This window comes from Antechinus flavipes, chromosome 4 (assembly GCF_016432865.1).
Source record: "Antechinus flavipes isolate AdamAnt ecotype Samford, QLD, Australia chromosome 4, AdamAnt_v2, whole genome shotgun sequence".
In the NCBI taxonomy this organism is placed as follows: Eukaryota; Metazoa; Chordata; class Mammalia; order Dasyuromorphia; family Dasyuridae; genus Antechinus; species Antechinus flavipes.
In genome coordinates, this window is record NC_067401.1 from 408,921,693 (window position 1) to 408,945,701 (window position 24,009).

The 24,009-nt window shown below is 34.0% G+C and overlaps 1 protein-coding gene across 1 annotated transcript in view; it reads right to left on the reverse strand.

Moving 5' to 3' along the window:
* HMCN1 (hemicentin 1) overlaps window positions 1-24,009 on the reverse strand; it is a 503,334-nt gene that overhangs the window by 334,075 nt on the left and 145,250 nt on the right. Inside the window, exons 3-4 of the mRNA XM_051998776.1 lie at window positions 18,062-18,220; window positions 16,968-17,090 (exon numbers count right to left, since the gene is read on the reverse strand). Coding sequence (XP_051854736.1) covers window positions 16,968-17,090; window positions 18,062-18,220 — 282 coding nt within the window. The remainder of the gene's footprint in view (window positions 1-16,967; window positions 17,091-18,061; window positions 18,221-24,009) is intronic.

Genomic DNA, 24,009 nt, shown 5'->3' on the forward strand with positions numbered 1-24,009 from the left:
TGAAGAAAAGGTAGGCTTTCATTACTGATATTCCTTAGTAAACCACCTTTTTATCTTCATGAAAATAAGAATATAAGATCCTCCTTTGCTCATTATTTTTCTTTGGAAAAATATGTGATTAAATAAAGCAAAACCACTGCCTTATAGCTTCTCTTTTAACAAACTCTCTCTCATTAGATAAGGTATTTTAGTTCATTTCATTAGTATTATTTTTCCATTTGCTATACTTTTGCTTCTAAGGCATTTATATAGTGTAGTGAATAGAGCACCAGGTCTGGAGGCAGGAAGGTCTGAATTCAAACCTAACCTCTTACTGTGTGACTGGATAACTGACTAAACCTTTTGTCTCAATATCCTCATTTGTAAAAATAAGCTATAAAAGAAAATGGAAAACTACTTCAGTACCTTTCCTGAGAAAACCCCAAAAAGGATCATGAAGAGTGGAAACACAACAATATAACTGAAAAATCACTGAGTAATACTGAAATATAGTTATCAAATTTTTTTCAATAAAGTACGTTTACAAACACCACAATAAGAACTCCTGATTAAAATGAGACAACATATAGAGGCTATTCAATACTATATTCTTCTAAAGCTTGAATGGACATGCAGATGGAATTGGTCTTACATGTATATAATGGTATGAAGCAAGGTATTCCAGCTGAAGCTTATGCAGCTTGTCCCTTCGGCTAATTTTGAAAGAATAATTTGTATATTATTGTTAGTATAGGTAAGTATGCTTGAAAAATGAGCTGTGGGCAGAGACAATAGAAGAACTTGTCCCAAGATGTAGATTTTCTTGCCTCTATCTTAATTGAAAAGCAAGGTAAACAAAGTCTTAGATTTTGTTGTTGTTGTTTGTCTTTTGTTATCAAAGAGGTCCTTGACTTCAGGGAGATGATGCCATGAGGTCCAAGTGAATTGGATTTAAGTGAGGAAGGGCTGTGTAAGGTCACCTGCCTCACTTTCCCTTCCAGAGCCATATATAGATCAGGATGACTGGAAATAGCCTTGGATGAAATGGGAAATGCTGGACTTTTTTAAACTACAGTCTACAACAGGTTTCAGTTTGACTGAGGCCACACTGTTCAGTGATTAAGACTAGGCAGTAATTGAGGCAAAGAATTTCCTCTTTCATCTAGTCCAAAAAAATCTAAATAAATATATACATGTGAAATGGACAAAAGACTGGGCCCCATCCCTGGGTTCTGAGAAGTGGTTACCTAAAAGGTCATAAGGTCCTGGACTTTCCGAGAAAGGTCTGTCTGACAATGTTGGGCCAACATTATAATGTATGTTGACATGCTCCGTTGTGTGCTCCCCCACATCCTGTCATTTCCCTATTGTAAGCGAGAGACTATAACCACAAGGCTGTACCGAGGAATGGCAAAGGTGCTTAAAAGTCTGCCTTGCTGCAGGCTCGGGGCTGATCTCTACTAGCTTGTCTAGTGGGTCAGTCACTGGCCAGCCAATAAATGATGCTTTAAATTAAATAATCTGGTCTGAGCTGTCTATCTTGTGTCTGTCCATTTCAATGAATTAGTGATTTTGAGAGGGTTTCTGGCCAAAGCAGAAATGACTGCTATTTACATTCAATCTGAGTCAATTGGCTCAAACAATGACCAAATGGGGCTTGGCCAAGGAGCTAGGATTTGAAAGAAAAATAAGGTAACCCACCCAGTTCTAATAGTATTCTGAGAGAAAGAAAGAAAATGTTGCATTTGTGGCAAGGATTACTGCTGCTTAGGAGATAGTAGAACTCATAGCTTAGATGCTAAGGAACAGAACTATGGAGGTGGAACCACTGGCTGATTCGAGAGTATGGCTTTTTTTCCCCTGATGGTATATAGGAAGCACCTTAGGTCAAAATTTCAGGTTAAACTCAAAGTTGAAATAGTATAGACCTGAGGGCCAAAGTCTCATTCATGTATCTGACTTGATGAGATCCTGAATATTGTTTTAGACCAAGAGAAACTAAAGAACTGATCTCTAAGGCAAGCAGGCAGAAGGTTCTGATAGAGATCAGTTTAGCTCCTTAATCTCACCCTTTGGGGAGGTGGTCCAGTCTGAAATCCAAGTTATGTCAAACTCTTGAGGCTCACACCCTGTAGAGATCTTGAGTCGTCTCACTTTGCCATGTGCAGTTTGAAATCCCAGTCATGTCCCTGAGGTTAAATTTTCCCTATAAAATGTCTTTATGGGCCATCCCATTGCTGCTACTCTCCTTTGGGTCAGTCTACTATAGCACTCTGCCTCATGGTGTCTTTCCCCTTCTCCTTCCCCTTCTCCCTTGCTACATGATATCTCCCTTAATTCTACTGAATGGGATAAACTGAGTAAAGACCTCTCAAAAGAATGTGGTCTTGATCTATGTCCTAATTGTGACTTGAGACTTAGCAATAACAAGTTGAGCTATAGCTAAAAACTTCAGGTATTCCACTATCTTAGATAAATATTTCCTTGCTTCCCCCCACCCTTAATTAACATTTGAGTACTTAATGGGTAAAGAGTTTGTTATTTAGTAATATTCTTTTGTTTCTGGGATAAATTTCTGCATTTAGTATGTATCCCTGGACTCCCTAGGGTCTATATAATCTAGTCTTTTGCAATTTGCACTTTGCACTCCTCTGCTGACATCTTGTTTGTTGGGAGTTGCCCTTTCTCCTGAGATCCAAATAAATCCTTTTTTGCTTTCCAACAACTTGAGAGTTTCTGATTTTAATTTGGATTGGGATCATAACTGTCCCACACGCGACTATGCTTCCCACTTTCCCCAATCTTCCTTACAACTAATCAACTCTTTTAGGATGCTAAGTCCCTTTCAGGATTTAGCCTGCCAACTAAAACCATGCCCTAACCTCATGGGCTTTTTTACTGGGTAATTGTGATGAATGGGACTGATTGGATGAAGTTTTCTCAGTTTATGAGACTAATTTATGAGACTAGGCCTGAGTCATATGATCCCTATACCTGGTCTTGAATCCTGGGTTGTAGGGAGTCATGTGTTCTCTAAAGGTTAGACCCACAGAAGTGATCTGACCCAAAGGAAATAATGTAATCCATAGGAAGTCGTGACCCACAGGAAGCAGATAATATTCATCAAAGATGATTGCATCCTTTTAATCTAATGAAAAGGCTCAGGCCTTTTGCTGTTTAAATCTTGGACAAGCTGGAAGCTGGTCAGGTCCACAAGCACATGGCAGGAGCTAGAATGACTTCCAAAATCTGTGCCAGATATTGAATAATATGTAAATCATTTGATTGTTCTTTGTTTTCACTGAATATTCGGGATGGAAGATTAAATAAGACATATTCTGATCTTCAAAAAGCTTAAATTTTTATGGAGGTAGTAGAAATACTAATGCACAAATAACTATAGTACAAAGCAGATTGTGATAAAAACAAAGAACACAGCAAAATATAATTCTGCCAGTTTGAGGATAGAAATATCACTTGTACCTTCAGATTTCAGAGAAGAGGTGACATTCAGGCTTAGCCTACAAGGAAGGGAACTTTTTAAATAGGTCACAGTGTGGGCAGTCCATTCCAAGTATGAGAGATAATATTAGCAAAGTCAAAGACAAGCAAAGGAGGTAATTTAGTTTAGCAGAATTTAGGCTACATGAAGGGAAGTTATATAAGAACAAATTTAGAAATTTAAGTTTCATTCATTTTGAATGGCCTTGAATTACCATTCAGAATAGAGAGTTTATACTATATTCAACAAGCAGTGAAGTCACTAAAAGCTTTTGAGAAAAAGAATAACATGATCAGAATACTGCAGGAGACACCTGGGATATAGTGTAAAGGCTTGAACTAGAAAGGGAAGGTCTAGAGACAGGAAAAATGGGAAACTATCTGTGGATCCCTATGAAAACACAATGAAAGCAGAAACTAGGATGATTATAGTAGGAATAAAAAAGAAAGGACAGGATGAAAGGAATACTGTTGAGTTCAAGGAAATATGGACTTTAAAAAATATTATTAATTTGGTGATAAGGAGATTATAGATGAAACCAACAGTTTCAGGAGTGACAGAAGCAGAATCCTACTTAAAAAGTATGAGGGAGGTGGGAAAGAAAAGGTAACCTTGTAGACTGGTTCTTCTAAAAATTTGGCCAGAATGAAAACTAAAGGATGGGATAGTTTTTATTGTTTTCTTTGATTTTTAGACTCAAGGAAAGATGGACATATTCATAGTTGAAAGCCAAAAGAAAAAAGTAAATATATCTAAAGAGAGAGAAGTGGAGCAAGGTGATATAAGACATAGAATATGACATTCATATCCATAGTTTTAGCAAGAAAAAGGATTACTTCATCTTCTGAGAGCCATAGGCAATAAACATGGGTAAAAAGAAAATGCAGTAAAAGAACTGAGGATCACACAGCAGATAGCTTTGATTTTTTCAGTTAGAAGACAAGATCATCTTCATAGAGTGAAGAGGATAGAGGTAATTAAATGTTATTTCCCCCCCCCAACATGTAAGTTTTTTTTAAATCTGTGATATTCAAAAAAAGAAATTCTCATTTAGCATAAATGTCAATAACTTCGAATACTTCCCTACTATTATATCATCTTTTTTCAACTGTTACTAACAAAACCATAAGTTTCAGAGCCAAATTAGGCAAAAAAAAAAAAAAAAAGCTATCACAAAAGCATTCTTTTTAATAACTCCAGCTTACACTCTACTTTTTCTCCTCTACATTTTAAAATAGTACCATTATAAGAATGAGAAAAAAAAAAAAACCATTTTTCTTATCTTCAATAAGTAGTTCATGAGACTTGGCTTATGTGATGAATGTGACAGTCAATAAAAGATGAATAAAAGAATTGCTATTCACCCCTGAAGGATAATTTAAGTTAGTAAAAGTTACTAGTGGATTAGTATTATGCTTCTCCCCAGGAGCGGTTAACCTCTTGAGAGTAGGAACAGAAAAGGCTGGGAGTTAAACAAGTTAGCTGTTTGAAAATCAAAGGGACATTGGACTAAAATAGAAGACAGTTCATTAAATGAAGCCAGAATTAAAGAAAAATAGGGAAGGATCACAGAATTGAAGCTCAAACTGAAGCTACAGACAAGCTTCTTGGGAAGAAAGGGAAGTGGAGGTCTAGAAAAAGGAATCTCAGAGACCAGGATCTTAGAAGTGAAATAATTTCAAGTATTTTTTTTTTTGCAAAATATAACTTTGGTTATTTTTTTTTCATAAAGAAGGAAATAAATCATTCCAACTCTCTTCATTTTGAAACTCCCCAATTTATCATACTATCTTTCCTATTAAGAGGAAGCCATTATTATTGTTTTTTTCTTAACTAATGGAGATCACATTTTTATTTTTTCATTTGCAAATAGACACACATAACAAATAAGCACATTTAGAGAGGCTCAAGGCTAATGACTTGCCACTATAGCAATTAAAACAACTCACCAATTTAGTAATTATGCTTACTTATATTTCCTTTCTAGAAAGTCACTGCCACTTTGTCATAATATTCAATGCAATGTTGTACTTCGTAAACCCTGTAAAAATAAACCCTGTAAAAATACTCAGTAGAAGACATTGATTTTTTAGAATAAAATCCAAATGACTTTATTAACATAAATAGCTCTATGCTTGCAAAATTGAAGTGCAACTTTTTAAAGGAACAAATGGTGTGTTTGAAATGAGTATAATTTCAATTATAATTAATTATTTATATTTAATTAATGAACAAAGTATAATTAATGAAGGTGACAATTGTTTTTCCTGGTGGTGTTTAGTTATGTATTCTTTCTTCCTTACTATTTAATACCAATAAGATAATTTAGTGCTAATAGTATAGATGAAAATCAAATATAAAGCATCACACACATAAATATATAAAATCTTCTGCAAACGTAAAATAATATGGCTTTTCTACTACTTAAAATGACTCTTAATCTTAAAAAAAAAAGAAGGCTTTAAGACTATGGAGGACAAAATAAACACTTTAATAATTATCTGAACCTCTCAGGCATTAGTGGTTCCACTTCACCTTCAATCTTAAATGAAATGGACCTCATTAATATTTCTGACTATTTCTGCCTCTACTTGGGTTAAAGTTCTAATAAGAATAAATTCTCTAGGGAAATTGTGGTCTTTACTTTCAGACCCCAGTTGAAACAGGAAGTATCAGGAGTAAAATGAAAAAAATACTAAAAGACTTATCCAAATATTTTTGAAGCTGCAAAAATATTCAGTGTAACTTTTGGGCAAAGGTACAAATTGCCTTTTATTTTGTAAAAACTGGCTCATCCATCTTGGGTTTATATTGGAAAAGCCATCTGAACACAAGCTCGGCTCTGTTAAGTATTGTTAAATACTTATAATAAAATTGGGATTTGTCTGGAGTAATGCATTTTAACATCACATCTTCATTCTACATTTATATTTTTAAACAGGAAGAGCCCATTAGAAAAGCAACAACAAAAATTCCCAAGAAACAGAACTCATTGCTTCTTCAGATTTTACTTACTGTAGCAATGTACTATACACCAACAAAGGCCATCTATTACCTAGTGATGATAACACAGTGATCTAATTTTAAGACCTCTCTGCCATTTCTATTTTCCAATATTTCTAGACATTTGGAGATGGGGGTGGGGGAGGAGAGTGGCAAAGCAGCATTTTATTAAAAGGTTTCTTAATACGCTAGACTAATTAGAGTAACATTTGGATATCTTATAATCCACATAAAACACTAACATCACAAATCTTTGTCCAACGAGAGGAAAATAACAAAGGGAAGAATGGAGTCCATGTAGCTCTGTGTAATTGAGGAGGTACTAGGTAACTTAAGTGGGGTTAGCAGAAAAAGCCTTAAGTACTGATAAGATTACTCCCTGAGGCAAACAGGGCAGGACACTGATGGAAATCAGGGAATACAGTCCCACCTCCTGTGGATGTCTTGGGTAACCCCAGCTTACTATATCCATTCTGAAAGCTAAAGTGCGATGTCAAAAAACCCCAAGGTTAAATTTCAATCTATCCATGTCATATGCCATCTTTGCTGAATCCCTTTTGGGTTAGACCTCCAGAATGTTCTCCCTAGTGATATCTGTATTCCCATTTCCCCTTCCCCATGCCCCACTCATGGTATCTTTTCTCCTTTTAATAACTATTTTTTTAAAGGTGCTAAACTTCTCTTTGGATTTAGCCTACAAGGTATATTCTCTTTCTCCTGGTTAATTGTGAGCTCCACTAGGGAACTTGTCTTTTCTATCATTAATGTTAAAACTCCTTTCCTTGCTAACTATATAATCTCCCAAACCTATTTCATATTTACCACTCCTGGTGCCTATTTTACCTCTTCATTTGTCTGTAACCTGTTCTCATAAATATAATTACTTTTTGGCAAAGAGAAAGGCCATTGTGAATTTGTCACATTACCAAAAGCATTCTTTAGTGTGCTTACACCCATCACAAAATTTGGTGCCAGTTGTTCACCTAAATCTCATCATTTGATACTACCCAGGACCTCATCATAATCTTGTCTTAGTGATTTTAGAAAGTCTGGGTCTCAAATTTAGTTTATATAAACAGAATACTTTTTCTTGAGCATTCAGGAGAATAAGTACAACAACGAAACCTGTGCAGGTACAAGGTTGCCAAAAATAAATGGCAAAATGGAGGTCTTTTTGAAGCAAGCAAAAACAGAATTATCTAAAGTTTGCAAAACTATGAGATCACAGGATCTGTGGGAGCCCAGAGATCATCTTGTCTAACCCCAGAATTCTTAGGGTCTAGGCAACATGCTGTAGTGGAACTAATATAATATTGGGAATCTAAAATCCACAGTTTCAACCCAAACTCAGCCACAGTTGTATGACTTTAGGCAAGAAAAATAACCTTTCTTTGTCTCTTTCAGTATTGTTTTTGCTGGAACAAAGGAACAGTTAGAATTAGAAGTTTGGGTGCCTGCAACAAGCAGTACAAAAAGAACCTGCAAGTCAACTATGCAATTCATGATGTGAAAAATAATAAGTAATTAAAACATATTCAATGTAGAGTAATAGGTAATTAGTTAACTGTAGTGACTCACAGAAATATTTCATTAACAATGAAAGCTAATAAGGCAAGACTTTAACAATTCTTGTTAATTAGATCCTAATTAGGCTCCATTGTTTTAATGCTGATAGAGAATTATGTGTTAATTTGGGGGCATCTTTAGTTTCATGGGTAAAACTTAAGCAGTCTTTCCTAGTTATAACTCTACTCTATAATTTGAGATAATGAAAATATGTAGATCCATAGCATCTATCTCATAATATATGAAGTCAGCTATTGGGACAGAGTCAGAGTGACTCCTATGTTTTAAATTTGCTTACCCTTTGGGTATAGTGCTTAATGAGCTTGTAGCTTTCAGTCCCCTTTGGGACTAATTCTATGTCTTACAGACTAATACCATCACCCAAGAATTATTCCTATCTTTCAATGATGCTGTAAATGAGAAGATGCTTATTGTTATAGTTCAGTCATTTTTGCCTCTTTCACTCTTAGTGACCTCATTTGGGGTTTTCTTGACAAGGATACTGCATTCGTTTGTCATTTCCTTCTTTAGCTCATTATACAGATGAGAAACTGAGGCAAACAGGATTAAGTGATTTGCTCAGTATCACAAAGTTAGTGAGTGTATATGGCTGCATTTAAACTTATTGAACATGAATCTTCCTGATTCCAAATCCAGTGCTCTATCCACTTAGCAGCAGAACTAAAGAAGCACTAATTCCATCTCCTTCTCTACTAATCAGGATTGTCTCATTCTCAAATGTAAATTATTTTACTCCTGACTAATAAAATTCAAGTTAGAATTTGGAGGCCAGTACCACTACAGCTGTCTGATGTCTTGCTGTACCAATAAGTTCTTTTTATCTTATTTCCTGAATTTGCCTTTAATTGGACAAGTCATGAGTCAAAGACGATTTTCTTTTTTTAATAATTCCTTGTACTTTTCTAGATAAATTTATTGCAGTGATTGAATCTTGAGAATCTCCTTTGACAATTCTAATAATGGCTTTAATTTTCCTCCATATCCTTAATTAACTTTCTTCTATCCATAGCCAGATATTCTTATCACATTTATCATGCTGCACAAGAAAAATAAGATAAAAAAGGGGAAAAAAAGAGAGAAAAACAAGCAAACAACAACAGCAAAGGTGAAAATGTGAAAAGATCGATATTGTGATCCACTTTCAGTCCCCACACTCTTCTCTTTAGATGCAGATGGCTCTATCCATCACAAGTTTATTGGAACTGGCCTGAATTACCTAGTTTATTAACAGGTCTTTAAAATGCACTAATGTTCATAGAAAAATAAAACAAAAGCATGTTAAAACTTAAATAAACTGGGAGCAGCTAGGTGGCGCAGTAGATAGAACACCAACCCTGAAGTCAGGAAGACCTGAGTTCAAATAAGGCTCAAACACTTAACATTTCCTAGATGTATACCCTGGGCAAGCCATTTAACCCCTATTGCCTCAGCCAAAAAAAAAAAAAAAAAAGAACACAATCTTAAGTGAATTGATACAAAGGATAGTAAGAACAAGATATCCAGTAGATATTTTAAACTCGTATAAACAGGTTTATATATCACTATTGCAGGCTCTAGTATAATATTAAAAAAAAAAAGTTGAAAGTATCACTACTATTAATTTTATAAATAAATTTACAAATAAGCTACAGTTATAAACAGAGCTTACATTTTCATGAATGTGTCATTTATTCCTTAAACCTTTTGGCTCTCTAAAAACAGATGGCATCAAACATTTAGGATTAAACAAAAACATATTGACCAAAGTTTTCAAGTTTATATCTGAAAGGCAAAGTTGATGGTAAGAGCCAGCTGCCATATCTCCTGGTGTAATTTATTTGTTTATATTTTTTTTAAAAACATTATCAACAGCTTTTGAAGGACCTTTTTTAGTATTCCCTTTTTCTAATGACCTTGAAGTATATTTTTCCTCTGGGATTCTTAGGGGAAAAAAATAAGAATGAAAGAGAGAAACATTTTCAATGTTTGTAACATTGGCCTAAATTACACAGAGACTCAGAAATAGCTCACCCTATCCAAAGATTTTGCTTGTCTAACCCTCCATTGCAGTCAGGTGATTATAAGAATGCATAAAGAAACCTGAAAAATGTGTGGAACAAAGACGGTTTCCTTTAGTTTATCATGGGTTACAAGGAAATCTCTCAAACAAACTTCCCTTCAACTATTAACTATTTTTTCTCTTTCTTAGATTTCACTTTCAGAAAAGTGAATCCTCACAATACTTTTAATACTGTCTAACCACGAGGGAAAAAGTCAAAAAGTAACAATTCTATTAATCTATTATGTGATATAAGCACAGCATCTAAAACTTTATATGTCTGAGAAAATTAGAATTTATCATTTCATTACATAATCTTCTAGATTTTATGTTTTCAAAAGCAAATTGTTATGTTCTGGATTCACAAATATTATAATATCTTAGGAACAATTAGCCTACAATTATTTATGTCAATTAAATTAACCAAAAGTTTTCTCTTACATTAAAACAGCCATTACCATCTGCAGATAACATGAAAGCTGTAACCTATTAACATTATTTTTATTATGACTCTTCAAAACAAAAATGTAATGCACGGTGTCCTGAAAATAACTCTGTATTTTTGAGGACTATGCTAGCAGAATACAAGATCTGGTTGGGGATATGGTACTGGTTTACAGGATTTGATTGAATTATGTTTACTTTCTGAGGGCCAGCCTTGGTACAGAGAGTAGGCCAGATACAAATTAATGGATGATTTATCTATAGATACAGAAAGAAAAGCATAAAATCACCATTAGTTTACAGGCCACAAGAGAAGCTTCATATCAAGATATCTTGAGTATTTTCTTGAAAAAGGAGAATAAGAAAATTATATATGGTAAACACAAAATGTTACCAAAAGTGACTAGTTCTTGATGAGAAATTTCTGAATAATCAGACTACCAGATTGTTATAACAAGAATCCAAAACAATAGCAAGTTGAGAAACAGAGAGACAGAGACACAGAGAGAGACACAGAGAGATGGAGAGAGAGGAAGGAAGAAGGAGAGAGGAAAAGGAAAGAAGAAGGAAGAGGAGGAAAAAGAAGAGGAAGAAAGAAGGAAGAAGAAAGAGAGAAAGGAAGAATTAGGAAGAAGAGAGGAAGAAGGAAGAAGAAGGAAAAGGAAAAGGAGGAGGAGGAGGAGGAAAAGGAAGAGAAGGAAAAAAAGAAGGAGGAGGAGGAAAAAAAGAAAAGGAACAAGGAAGAAGGAAGGAGGAGAAGAGGAGAAGGAGAAGGAGAAGAAAGAAATGCAATTAAAATAACTCTAATGTTAAGTATTGCTAACCTGACCTATTTAAACAAAAAGGGGAAAAAATAGATAGAAGAATAGATTCTCAGCATTTCCTAAGGAAGTTTAACCAATGTGAATCAATCAACAAAAGAGAATGCCAAAAGAGACTGAAAACTGCCAGCAAATACTTGATCATTTTGCCAAGGAGAGTGTTATAGGAGCCAAGAGCAACATGGTTTTATAATATAAACTTGTGTATAAATTCTTATACAAGAGGATGGTGGAAGATTGTGAGCAGTACTGACTCATAAAAAGTAAGAATTATTGGAAGGTAAAACAAATTTACAGAAGCTTGACATGAGACTATTAGACCAGATCATGCTAAAGGTATTCAAAGATGAAACTGGAAGTTGGTTAACAAGAAAACAAAACAAAACAAAAAACCTAGAAAAATTATTTTAAATTTTCCAAAAGAAATAATTTTCTCTTTTGATGATACTGGAGATACTATATTTGGATTCCCAGTCACAGTCCCAAACATAAGGACTTAGAAATGATATTAAAAAAAAGATAAGATCAACTTCTTGGGACCAAATATAAAAAGGAGGTCTTTGTAAACCATGATATAATTATGAAATCAGGGAGAGAGTTAATTCTTAAAATATCTGTAAAAAGGGAGTAAATGTCATATACCTGGGGGAGAAAACACATATTTGTTGAAAAAAAAAAAGACAACAATATCACTACTTTCCCATCTTTACAAAAGTCTTAGGGGAATAGTTTTGCAAATGGACACATATTTGGTGACTAAGAAGAAATTAGGAAGGCTTTTTTTTTTTTTTTAATACAATTCTACCCTCCTTTCTTTTATGGATGAATTTATCCCATTCACATTCATGGTACTGATTTTTAGGTTTGTTTTCCTTCCAAAATATTATTTGCTGTTGATCCTTGTCTTTGAAAGGAACAAAAAGAAAAGAGTCATAAGGAAGAAGGAACAAAATCAGTTATAGTAATCTATAGCTGGAAACAGTAGGAACCTAATGCTATCACTTCCTTTTACTGATCCAAACTCAGATCACTGAGTCATAATCTTTCTGTTTCTTCTATTTTCAGCTTCTTAGCTGAAGTTTATTTTGCCACAACTGTTTGGTCTCTAATGCTACACAATTCCACATTCTTGTCCATGGTTTAGCCTACTTTCTTGGTTACTCCATTACGGCTAACTCCTATATCCATTTTTCTCCCTGTAGTGCCCTAATGAGAAGAAATGGTAAGTTCTTCTTTCTCTCCTCTCTCCCTCCCCGCCCCTTCTCTCCTCTCTCTCTTTTGTATGTGTGTGTGAGAGACAGAGAGAGACAGAGACACAGAAAGCCATAGAGAGAATGTATACCTGGAAGAAAATAATCTTTTCTCCCCCTTTCATGATTTATCTTTTTCAAGTTACTTAAGTTGACTACAACCTGGGTTTCACCTGTCTACTGCACTTTTTGTTTGTGTATTTTATCTACATAGGTCTGCTTTTTTCTAAAAAGACATTGACTGGGCTCCACTGATTTATTGATCCATTTCACCTTCATAGATTAATCTCATGTTTATTTTTCACCTTTTTTAGGTGTAGACCTTTTTGTATGTTATATTCTTTCTTTTCTCATATTTCTTTTGTAAACCTTTGTAGTGATATTTGGCATGTGATTTGGTTATATCTTATAGCTTTTTTAATTTTTTACCTTTCTCTAGAATAACATTTATGAATATATATAAAAAGCAGACTTTCATTCAGATAGTCTATGGAATCTATCATTTATACTTTTACTATGGTTCAGACTTCATCAAAGTAAATGATGAAGAAACTTTCTCTGATTTCTGAAAATACAGTAACAAGAATATTTGCTTCAGTAGTTCAAGAGAGACCATTTACTTCAAAATTATATCTTCTGTTTTTTTCCAAATTGGTTATGGAATATTCACATGACCATATGTGATATTCTCTTTAAAATTTAATATTCCCTGTTGAGGTTTTCTTGGTGTCTCTGGTAGCAGCCTTTGTTTCAGTTCAGTAATCACCACATGAATAGCCAAGGGTTAAAGTCCAAATCGTTTATTGTCTCCTTCAAAGTCTTGTCTCCTTGGCTAGTTTTTCTGGAGGCCTTCCAGATCTTGGTTTCAGTGGAGAAGCAAAGGAGGAGAGCCTGCCACTACTTCTTTGTCTTTCCTAGTTCTGGTTCTGAGCTTGTAAGAATCTGTCTTATATGCTTTGTCTGAGCTTATATGCTCTCTTATCATACGTGTGAATCTTGTGGAACTATAATAAGTACTAAGTACATGTACTGAACTAGAGAACTGTTAAGCACCATGCTAAATAACCATTGTCTCTATCAATTCCACTAAGTTAGTAACTTGTAAGAATCCTTGTTTCACGAGCAGGGCCAGGAGATCATTATATACTTCAACAACAATACTATATGATGATCAATTCTGATGGACCTGGCCATCCTCAGCAATGAGATGAACCAAATCTCCAATGGAGTTCCAATGGAGCAGTAATGAACTGAACCAGCTATGCCCAGCAAAAGAACTCTGGGAGATGACTAAAAGCCATTACATTGACTTCCCAATCCCTATATTTTTGCCTGCCTGCATTTTGGATTTCCTACACAGGCTAATTGTACACTATTTCAAAGTCCAATTCTTTTTGCACAGCAAAATAACGGTTTGGTCATGTATATTTATTTTGTATTTAATTTATACTTTAATATATTTAACATGTACTGGTCATCCTGCCATCTAGGGGAGGGGGTGGGGGGAAGGAGGGGAAAAATTAGAACAAAAGGCTTGGCAATTGTCAATGCTGTAAAATTACCCATACATATAACTTATAGATAAAAAGCTATTAAAAAAAAAAGAATCCTTGTTTCAAATTCAGAGTTCTGGCCCATAACATCCATATAATCTTTTGATCTTATTTAAGAGGATGAATGGTAAGTATGTATGATATGATGTGTACATTTATGTTCAATATAATTCCATATGTTTACATTGACAAATATATCTACTCACATTGAAGAAATTGATATTGATCAAGTCCCCATTGACTTATATGTTTATTTTGGATTCAAAACTGACTACTAGCATCAAGAAATGCAAATAAATTTATATATGTGAATCATGTACATGTGAATGTACACAAAATATATCAATACAGTTTCACTGAGTTCTTTACTGCTTTTTTGACATTTAATTAGGTAAGCTTAAAGAAGAGAAAGAATAAAAACATATATACTTTGTTTTTACAAATTTCCTGTAGATTTTGATGTCATAGTCTCCTCTGACACATTTTCACGTTCTAGAGGAAACACCCGTTTCTACTTATTTTCAAGGTCAGTGATAGGGTCATGTTTTTCAAATAGCCTCTGGTGTAGAGCCAGGAACAGACAAATAAAACGATATATATATTTTTAAAATACATATCATTCAGAACAGGGGCTTCAGAAAAAGTCTCTATCTTAAGCCAAAAAAAGAGAAAGACCCGTCTGAATATTTAGCCTGGAGTGAGCTGTACCCAAAATAGCAGGAACAAGCTAGACATATTATTTAAAACACCAGTGACAGATTAATCAGTACAGTTTCAAGCTGTGCCAAATTCACACTCCATCAAACATCACTGTTTTTTTTAACATCAATTCTGACAGCAATGAAAACCAGAAATCAAATCTTGTAGTCCACAGAGCCTTTATTTATGGTGGGTTTCTGTTTGGTTTTTGTTTGTTTGTTTTGTTTTTTTTTAATAGATATGTTGGGAGACTTTAAGTAACTTCATTTTTTCCCAGTTCTCTTACTTCCTATCTAATATATAAGAAATTCAACTCTTTCTTTTTTACTGGAAATTCCCTAGATGGCAAAAATTAGGGTGGTCTCCTTTACCTCCTTCTAGAAAAGGAGTTCTTAAATGGGATCCATGGATGAATTAGAGGAGATTCTTGAACTCAGATATGAAAATATCATATATTTCTATAGAATTGGGTTCTTTTGTATTTTACTTTATACATTATTCTAAGGAAGAATTTATCAGCACACCAGACCGCCAAAGAATCCATGACACCAAAAGAGTTTTAACTCTTTTGTGGAAGGTTCTAAAAATCTTTACTAGTAGAAAACGTGTTCTAATCAAGCCTTCCCAGATGGAAAGGTTTCAAATATAGGTCAGTGATAGAGCTACTCTTAGGACCAACCTCTTCAAATTGAGAAAAAAACCATAACCAGAAGGATGGCCAAAAATCTCTTCTCCCAGTCTTTTTTTTTTTTCCTTAGCCACATAGAAGATTGTCAACTAAGTTGTGACAGGACTATAAACTCTGCCAAGTGAGAAAGACAAAGATCAGGCTTCTTTTGAGATAATGAAATAATAAGCTTATTTTACAATGAACGCAATAGTGTTCAGTTTGTGACACTATAAATGTAATACTCAAGGGAAGACTAACTCTTTACTCCAATTATCAGTTAAGAAAGGAGAATTTAAAGCCTCATTGAGAATTCAACTTTTAAATTGCATTATGTTTACAACACATCAAGTTTGTATAAATGTATTTGTAACCAATCACTTGAGTGACAAGAAATAAATGCAGTTGTACCATCAAAATAAAATGATTGTATCATTTGAAAGACTTTTCTTTCATACTTTAAAAATCTATTATCAATTTGTAAAACCTAGTCTTCTGAATAGATTCTCTAAATTTTTATTTACAAATTATCATAATCCTGTTATTTTAATATAAATTTAACTGTGATTGATGAATAATTTAAAGAATATGAAACATATTTAAATTATCAGATACCTTTTGCCAATTTCAATACAGGGTTTATATTTAGATTGATACATGTTCTATTGATATGTCTACTTTCTTTATTGTTAGAGATTTCAATACCTCTCATATTATTCATTCTGAGTCATTTTCATCCATATCTTTCCATAAGTCCCAATAGAAGATTGACCTTATACACTAGAATTCTCTTCATCAGAGATATCGAACACAAAGGGCCAGGAGTGTGGCCCCAACCAAATTAAAATGTAACTGAAAAATAGTTAACAAAATAAATAATAAAACTATAATATAGATCTTATTATATAAGATAATATTATGTAATATAGATAATTTTTAAAAGAATATAGATGTTAATATATAGTTTTCTAAATACCTATAGGGATCTTTAGGTCCCATTTGAGTTTGATACCACTGTTCTGTATCTCTCTTTGCTTCATAAATATTTGGCAAGGTATGCAAAATACATGTTAACAGTGTTAATTAGACTCTTTTTACTGATCTAAGAAAGGAAAAAGATTAATCATCAATTCCATTTTTATTTAAATAAATTTCTATTTAAGTCTAAGTATATTAATAGTTGCACAGAAGACAATTCCAAAGTCAATATGTTTAGACTCAATGCTGAGTCAGCAAAATTTTATCATTGATTATCCATCTTGAACACAGAGATGTGGTTAAATAAACAATAATTCTATCAAATAGCCTTTAACAACTGAGAAGGTAATAAAATGAGTCACGATTAGTCAAGCTAGCTAAAAATACTAGATTCATTATTTCTTTACTCTGATGTTATTTTTTTAAAGAAATCATATAGACTTTACCTCATTGACTTGTTTTTTATCTAAGTGGAAAATCTGACCCGAACTTGTAGAAGCAATCTCTTCATAAACTTTATAACCAATATGGCCTCTATCATCACAATCTCCTGTTAGCACGAATACCACCTGTAATCAAAATGATTCCTGGGATGAGTATTTTAAAAGGCAGAGTAAAAGGGTCAAGCTTTTTAATGTCAATAATTTATCTCTTGGACATTTTTTATTATGTATTTCAGATGGAAAACAAAAAATGGTGCACAAATAACTTGTAAATAACAGGAAGGCTGTTAATGAGAAGATGTGTGGAGTCATATATGAAGTCAGAAAGATACAAGTTTAAATTTTTTTCCTATGGAACTACTTGTATGACTACAGACATTTCAGTGTCCTCAGATAACTTTCTAAGACTGCAAATTATGGATGAATTATTTCTCTGAATCAGTACTGAGAGTTTTCACCCAAGAAGATCCTTACCCATGAAATCACAGATCAAGATCCAAACTTTCTCCCTTAAGAAAGCAAATACCCCAAAAATCCAATCCAAGAAGTGTAGAGGGCAGAAACTCCAAAAAGGTGTGCTTGAATCAGACAACTGAGCACCTTAAAGCTAATTACCTATTCAATGTGAGACAATGACTCTATTAGCATATGTTTGGATAAATGGCTCTTCTCACTGTTGGTGCTTGCTGAATATTTGGTGTTAAGATAATCATGGGGAAGGATCAGAGGGCAGAGCAACAGAGTCCAAAGTCACTTGGCAGGAGGAGGAGGAGAGAGGTTGGTAACTTGGGACTCCCGAATCCAGAAATCTGCTTGGCTGACTCTTTCATTTCTCCCCCTAAAAACCAAGGACTCATTTATCCTGATTCTGGCTGATCCTGAAGGCCTCCAGAGAGCTAGCCCATACTCCACAATGAAGATTAAATGTTTATCTATAAAGATATGTGTATTAACTAATATGTATACATAGGTCCAATTACTGCTTTGCCCAAATAATAGAATTGTTCCACATAATAATGGTCAGATCTAAGAAGTTATCTCTAGTACTACTTAACCTATGGTCACCTAGTAATGCCTGGGAATGAATTTATACTTACTTGTGACTGCTTCTGTTGGATGAGTTGTAATACTTCATGAGTCAGTCTATAATCTTTGGATCGTGCATCGGTAAATACATATATAAAAGATCCAGGAAGAGAAATTTCCAGGGCAATTTTGATGGCTCCAATACTCATTTCTGGACAATCACCACCACCCTGTTCAAAAATACAGAAGTTCTTTCATTAGTGGGGGAAAAGAAGCATTATCAATTATGCTAGGATTCTTCTAATGAGTAAGATTCTTTTTTCTCTCTTCCTGATATGTCCTATCTAATAAGTCCCTTTGCAAGGAAAAAAAAGAATAAGTTGCAATACACTAGTTCATATGACCAAGAATGCCTCACACAGGTTAATATACTGAAGGTAACTAATGTTTCTATATGAGTATTTTACTGAGAAACAGGAACTGTCACTGACAGGAGTATGAACATTAATGATGGCAATTGACATATATATATATATGTATATGTATATATAAAATATAGGCATATATTGCTATTATTTATATTATATAATTGAAAAATTATAATGACTATTACATATATGTATATGTATATATGTGTTTATGTATGTGTATATTACACACAGTAGCATTATATCCTTTGCATAGGCCATGACTGTACATATGATTTCTTTGGTAAAGTGAAAGGTGAGGAAAATCCTTCTACCTAAGCAAGTTGGCACCTATTATAGTAGTAGCACCTAAATAGTCTTGGAGAGTTATCTAAGGCTACAAGGTATATATACATATATGTATACACACATATATACACATATATAATATTATATACACTTATCTTAAAAGTTATAAATTGAAGTTCTCCTTTCATTAGTGTATTTATTCTCTATGTACAAACATGTTGTAACAATATATTGCATTTTAATGTATAGTACTGTATTTTTACAGATTTAATTTAAAAAGTTCAACTTGGCTACTTGGAACTTGGAATTAATTTTTCTCACAGAAACAATGTTGAAAGTGGTACTAAAATTTCTAGACTGGCTGAAGAAGCCAATTTAACCTGACAGATAGCTTATTCTAGGATGGAGAACATGAGATATAGGAGAGAAAATGAAGGGCAGGAGAAAGAGGCATCAGAGCCTTTTCTTAGGTTAAAGGCTAATACATGTTGATTGCTTTTGACATATTTTCATCTTTTCTGCATTCTTCTCTCAACCTTTATGCCAATGGCTTATTCCCCAGAATAAATTCTCTAAAGCTAATAGTACTTTCCCACCCTCCCACTCCCATCCCCAGGTCTACCACACTTGACAAAGTACTCCATCTCCAAATTAAATACTTCCCATCCAACCTCAATAAAAAAAAATTCATATAACCTCAATGAAGTTGATTTCAAATAGGTATATCAAATAGTATAAAACAACTTGATTATAACATCCTAGCATTATAAAATATTTGAACTGAAAGGGACCAAACAAACAATTTAGCCTATCCCCCTCATTTTATCTACCCTACATAATCTCTGTGGTCTTTCCTCTTCTGGGTTCTATGAAAAACAAATGCTATGAGCCTTTTAAAGTTTTTTCTATGTCCAACAGCTAAGCCTAAACAACTTTCTTCTACTTGTCTTCCATCCCTCCTTTCACATATGCTCTAAGAATCCAAATTATTTTCCCCTTCCATGAAAGGCCAGCAATGCAATTAGGGAATGACCATTCACCCAATTAAATCTGACACTATGGATTGTTTTTGTTGTTGTTGTTGCTGTTGTTTTGTTTTAACCACTAAGAATAATTGGATAATAAAGAAGATTCTGTTGGAATCCTTCCAACTCAATAATTCTTGGGTACTTTTAGATCAGTCATTATCACCTTGAAAGAACATAAAGAGGTCAACTAGGTAATCCTATGCCAGTGAACTTCACAATTATATCAATGAAATTCCATGTTTACTAGTTAATTAACAAAAAGTTATAAAATTATTTCCAGTCTTACAAAAGTAGAGGATACTATTCTTTGAAAAGTCTGTGATTTCATCATAAAGAATATTTCTTTTGACCACAGTACCCAGCAATACCTCCAGACTTCTCTAAATGGTTTTTATAATTTATTTTGGCCAAAAGAATTCATCTCTTGATGGCCAACCTTCTAACAAGTAACCTTTCCGAATTTAGTTTGGCTGGTATTTGAATAACAGAAATAATCTGCCATTGGGCCTGTATTCAAACCTTTTTCACCTTAGACATATCTACCAAAAGTCAGTTGGCTTAGTGAAGTACCTAGAGTCCTTGCCATGTACAGTTCATTTTGGAGCCAGGAATGTTTAACCTAGAAAAGAGACGAGTTGGGGGGTGGAGGAAGGATCATGATAGCTGTCCTCAAATACTTGAAGCTTATGGCATAGGGAAGAAGGATTAGACTTATTTTGTTTGGACCCAAAAGAATCATTAGACTATAATTAAAATATAAGTCCTTCAGAGCAGGGATTTTTACCCTCTTTTTTTCATGTTCTTAAATTTAAGCTGGTGCTTAAATTCTTAAACCACTTGAATTGTTTGCAAGACATAAGAAGTATGTGATAAACATTCTGTCTTTTATAATTCTCAGTATGTTAAGTGATGATGACAGAAGAAAGAGAGCCTACCTCAGAGACCTACGTTCAAATACTGCTTTTAACAGGTTTGTGTTCAATTACATTCTCTAACACATGCTGGCTAAGTGCCGTTAGTCAAGCCATTTATCTCACTTCCCAAAAGACTAAGTTATTGAGTAGCTTTTGATCTTCTTTAGTGGAGGGAAATTATTCACCAGAGTTTCCAAATTGTGAAATCACAGTTTGGGTTTAAAATAAACAACAGCAAAATTTAACATTAGTTATTACACTATTTTCCAGGGTAAACCTTCAATATCATTTGCCTTTATAGATCCTACTTTGGAGTACTTAATCTTTTTAGTTACTTCTTTGCATCCTGAAGTATCTTTGTTCATCTGTTTCTACAGTACATTGAGGAAATAAGATATTATATTTTATTTGGTCTATGATCAATACCAAGAAGTATAGGTGTAGGATAAATTGCCATGGGTAACTTTATAATAAGTGTATAATTAACACTTACAGCATTAACAAATATTCCTTTAAAAGTAGAGAAGAAAGGATAAAAGGAAAGAGTTTATTATCTTTTTTGTGTGTGGCACCTATAATTTTAAGACAAAAATACACTAAAAATACAGAGTCAATTAAGGAGAGAATATGATAACTAAAGGGGACTACTAGTAGAACAAATACTTAAAGAGGAATGGTAGTGTTTTATAAATTGCAATTGTAAATAAATCTTCCTATGATAAATTAGTACTTGGTAATCTATAGTGATTCAATAAGCAAAATGATTTCATTTGACTTTATGCTGTACAAAGAATTTGCACTTTGGTTTACTATATTGTCAACTTTCTATGACTCCATTCCAAATGCTGTATATTAAGAACCATTGGTTCTCTTAGTATATTTTAGCCTTTATCTTACTATTACTTAGCTTATGTGTGATAAGTTTACAAATACAGTGGTAACTCCATATGTTGTTAATTGATTACATAGGGCACAAGTGGTAAAGACAAGTAACCAATGAATTTTTCCCATAAGGAATTAATCTCCAATTCCCCAACTGGGGTTTATAGCTATGGAGAAACAAGTCAGCTCAGTCCAGCCAAGCTCCTTTCTTCTTGACCCAACTCACTTTCTGAGAGGAAGTGGGACCTTTAAAACTCTCCCACTACCCCATTCTATCCATGGTTACTGGGGCTGCCAGGAGTCCTGCCCACTGGCACCTCCATCTCTACCTATGGCTCCTGCTGCTTCTCTTCTTCCTGAACTTGTTCTGTGCCCCTCCCAGTATTATTATTTGGGGATCCAGTTGACTATATACAGCAGCCACATAATCCTGCAGAAACTGCCCCAGGAACCTGTCCACTGAGGCACACAATCTCATCATTGTAGACTTCAATCTAACTGCCTTTGCTGGGAAGGAGATGCCAGGATCGATGGAAATACCAATGGTAGCAGGGGGTGGACAGTACATCTGGCCCTCACATTCCTCCTCCTCAACCAGGATAACAACCATGTGAGACTAGTGCATGTTTTTCTCATCAAAATTGGTCAGCAAATACTGAATTTGAAGTTTCAAAGCAAAGAAATGTCAAAGAACTACTGTAACCATAAGCCCAATTACGAGCAGGAGTTAAAAAAGTCTAATTCATTGTTTTACTTTAAGTGAAGAGCAAGACTGTATTTATTTATAAGAGAATACAAAGTAAACTACCATTCATCCCTATCACTAAAAGTGGCTAATCTCCTATTCTATAGATATAGTAATAGTTAAAGTCCTTCAAAAAAGTACTTATTTAAATGCTTCCTAAAATTTGTGTTTACTATTGCAATGTGAAATCCTTAATTATTCTCCATGCAATTTATAACAATACCACTTCCCTATAAGAAGACTGCCTCCTATAAAGCAAATATCAGGTACCTCATATCATTAAGTGTCTCACATTAGAACTGGAACAGAATCCAAAGTCTTTCATACGCTAGCTGTGGTCTAACTCAGGGTTAGTAAAAAAAAAAAAAAAAAAAAAAAAAAAAGAAAGGCAGTTTAAATAATTGTGTATATTTCAACAAAAAGATTCAGAAATCATTTTAACCCCTTGAATTGAATGACCAAGAATCAATCTACCCAATGGAATTAATTTTGTCATCAGACAAATCTTGAGTGCAGACCTTTGGTTTAATATGTACCAATAAGAATTTTGTGAACCTGTGACAATAATGATTCATATATTTAAATGGATTAAGGAGTTCTAAAAGCAGTCAGTTAATCAACAAGTATTTATTAAGGGCTTACTATGTATCAGGCATTATGCTAAGCATTGGAGCTATAAATAAGGAGGTCGGGACATGTCTTCTGTTCTTAATCCATTCTTCTATTCTAGTGGGGGAGAATACATTCAGGATAGATAACTAGACAGAAACAGATAACCAGAGAGAAAACAGACAGATAAGACAGACATAGAGGGAGGGAGGAGACACAGAGAAACAGACAGAGACAGAGACAAAGACAGAAAAACAGAGACACCGGCAGAGACAGACAAACACACACAGGGACCTTCCCCTTTTCTCCTTTCCTGATCCTTTTTATGTGTTGTCTTCCCAATTAAGATTTAAACTTCAGGATAGGGAATGAATTTTTGTTTGCATATATATGTACACAGTAAGTGCTTAATAAATAAAGCTTAATAAATGCTTTATCTATCTCTGCTATTTTCTCTTCCTTCAAGTACTAGCTCAATGCTATTCTTTATAAAGTCTACCCTAATCAGCAAATACTAAATTTGAAGTTTCAAAGCAAAGAAATGTCAAAGTCCTACTGTAACCATAAGCCCAATTACGAACAATTCTAATTCATTGTTTTACTTTATTTTAAGTGAAGAACCAGTAATTCCTGTTACCTTGAATCCTTCTGTCAATCAAACAATAAGCCATTTATTGAACACCTACATGCCAGAGACTATGCAAGGTTCTGGGAATTCAAAGAAAAAAGTCACATGGTTTCTGCTCTCAAAGAACATTCATTCTGTTAGGAGAGATGAACATGTACATATAAAGATATATACAAAAGAGAGGCAAAGTATTCAAGAGAAGGTGGAATTAGCACCTGGGGAATTGGATTAGTCAAGCTCTCATGATGAAGGTGACAAGTCAGGATTCTTAATTGAGAAAGGAGTATATTTCAGATATGGAGGACAGCTGGTGCAAAGATATGGAGGTTGGAAGTAGAATGCCACGTATATGGAATAATAAAAAGACCAATTTAGATAAATATCATCAAGATATCAAAAACATATGCTTAAAGGTCTTTTTCAGTAGTTGGGTAGGTAAGAATGGTCCTTTGTAATTAACTGAGCTTTATATAAATTCTATTCTTTTTTAAGATAAC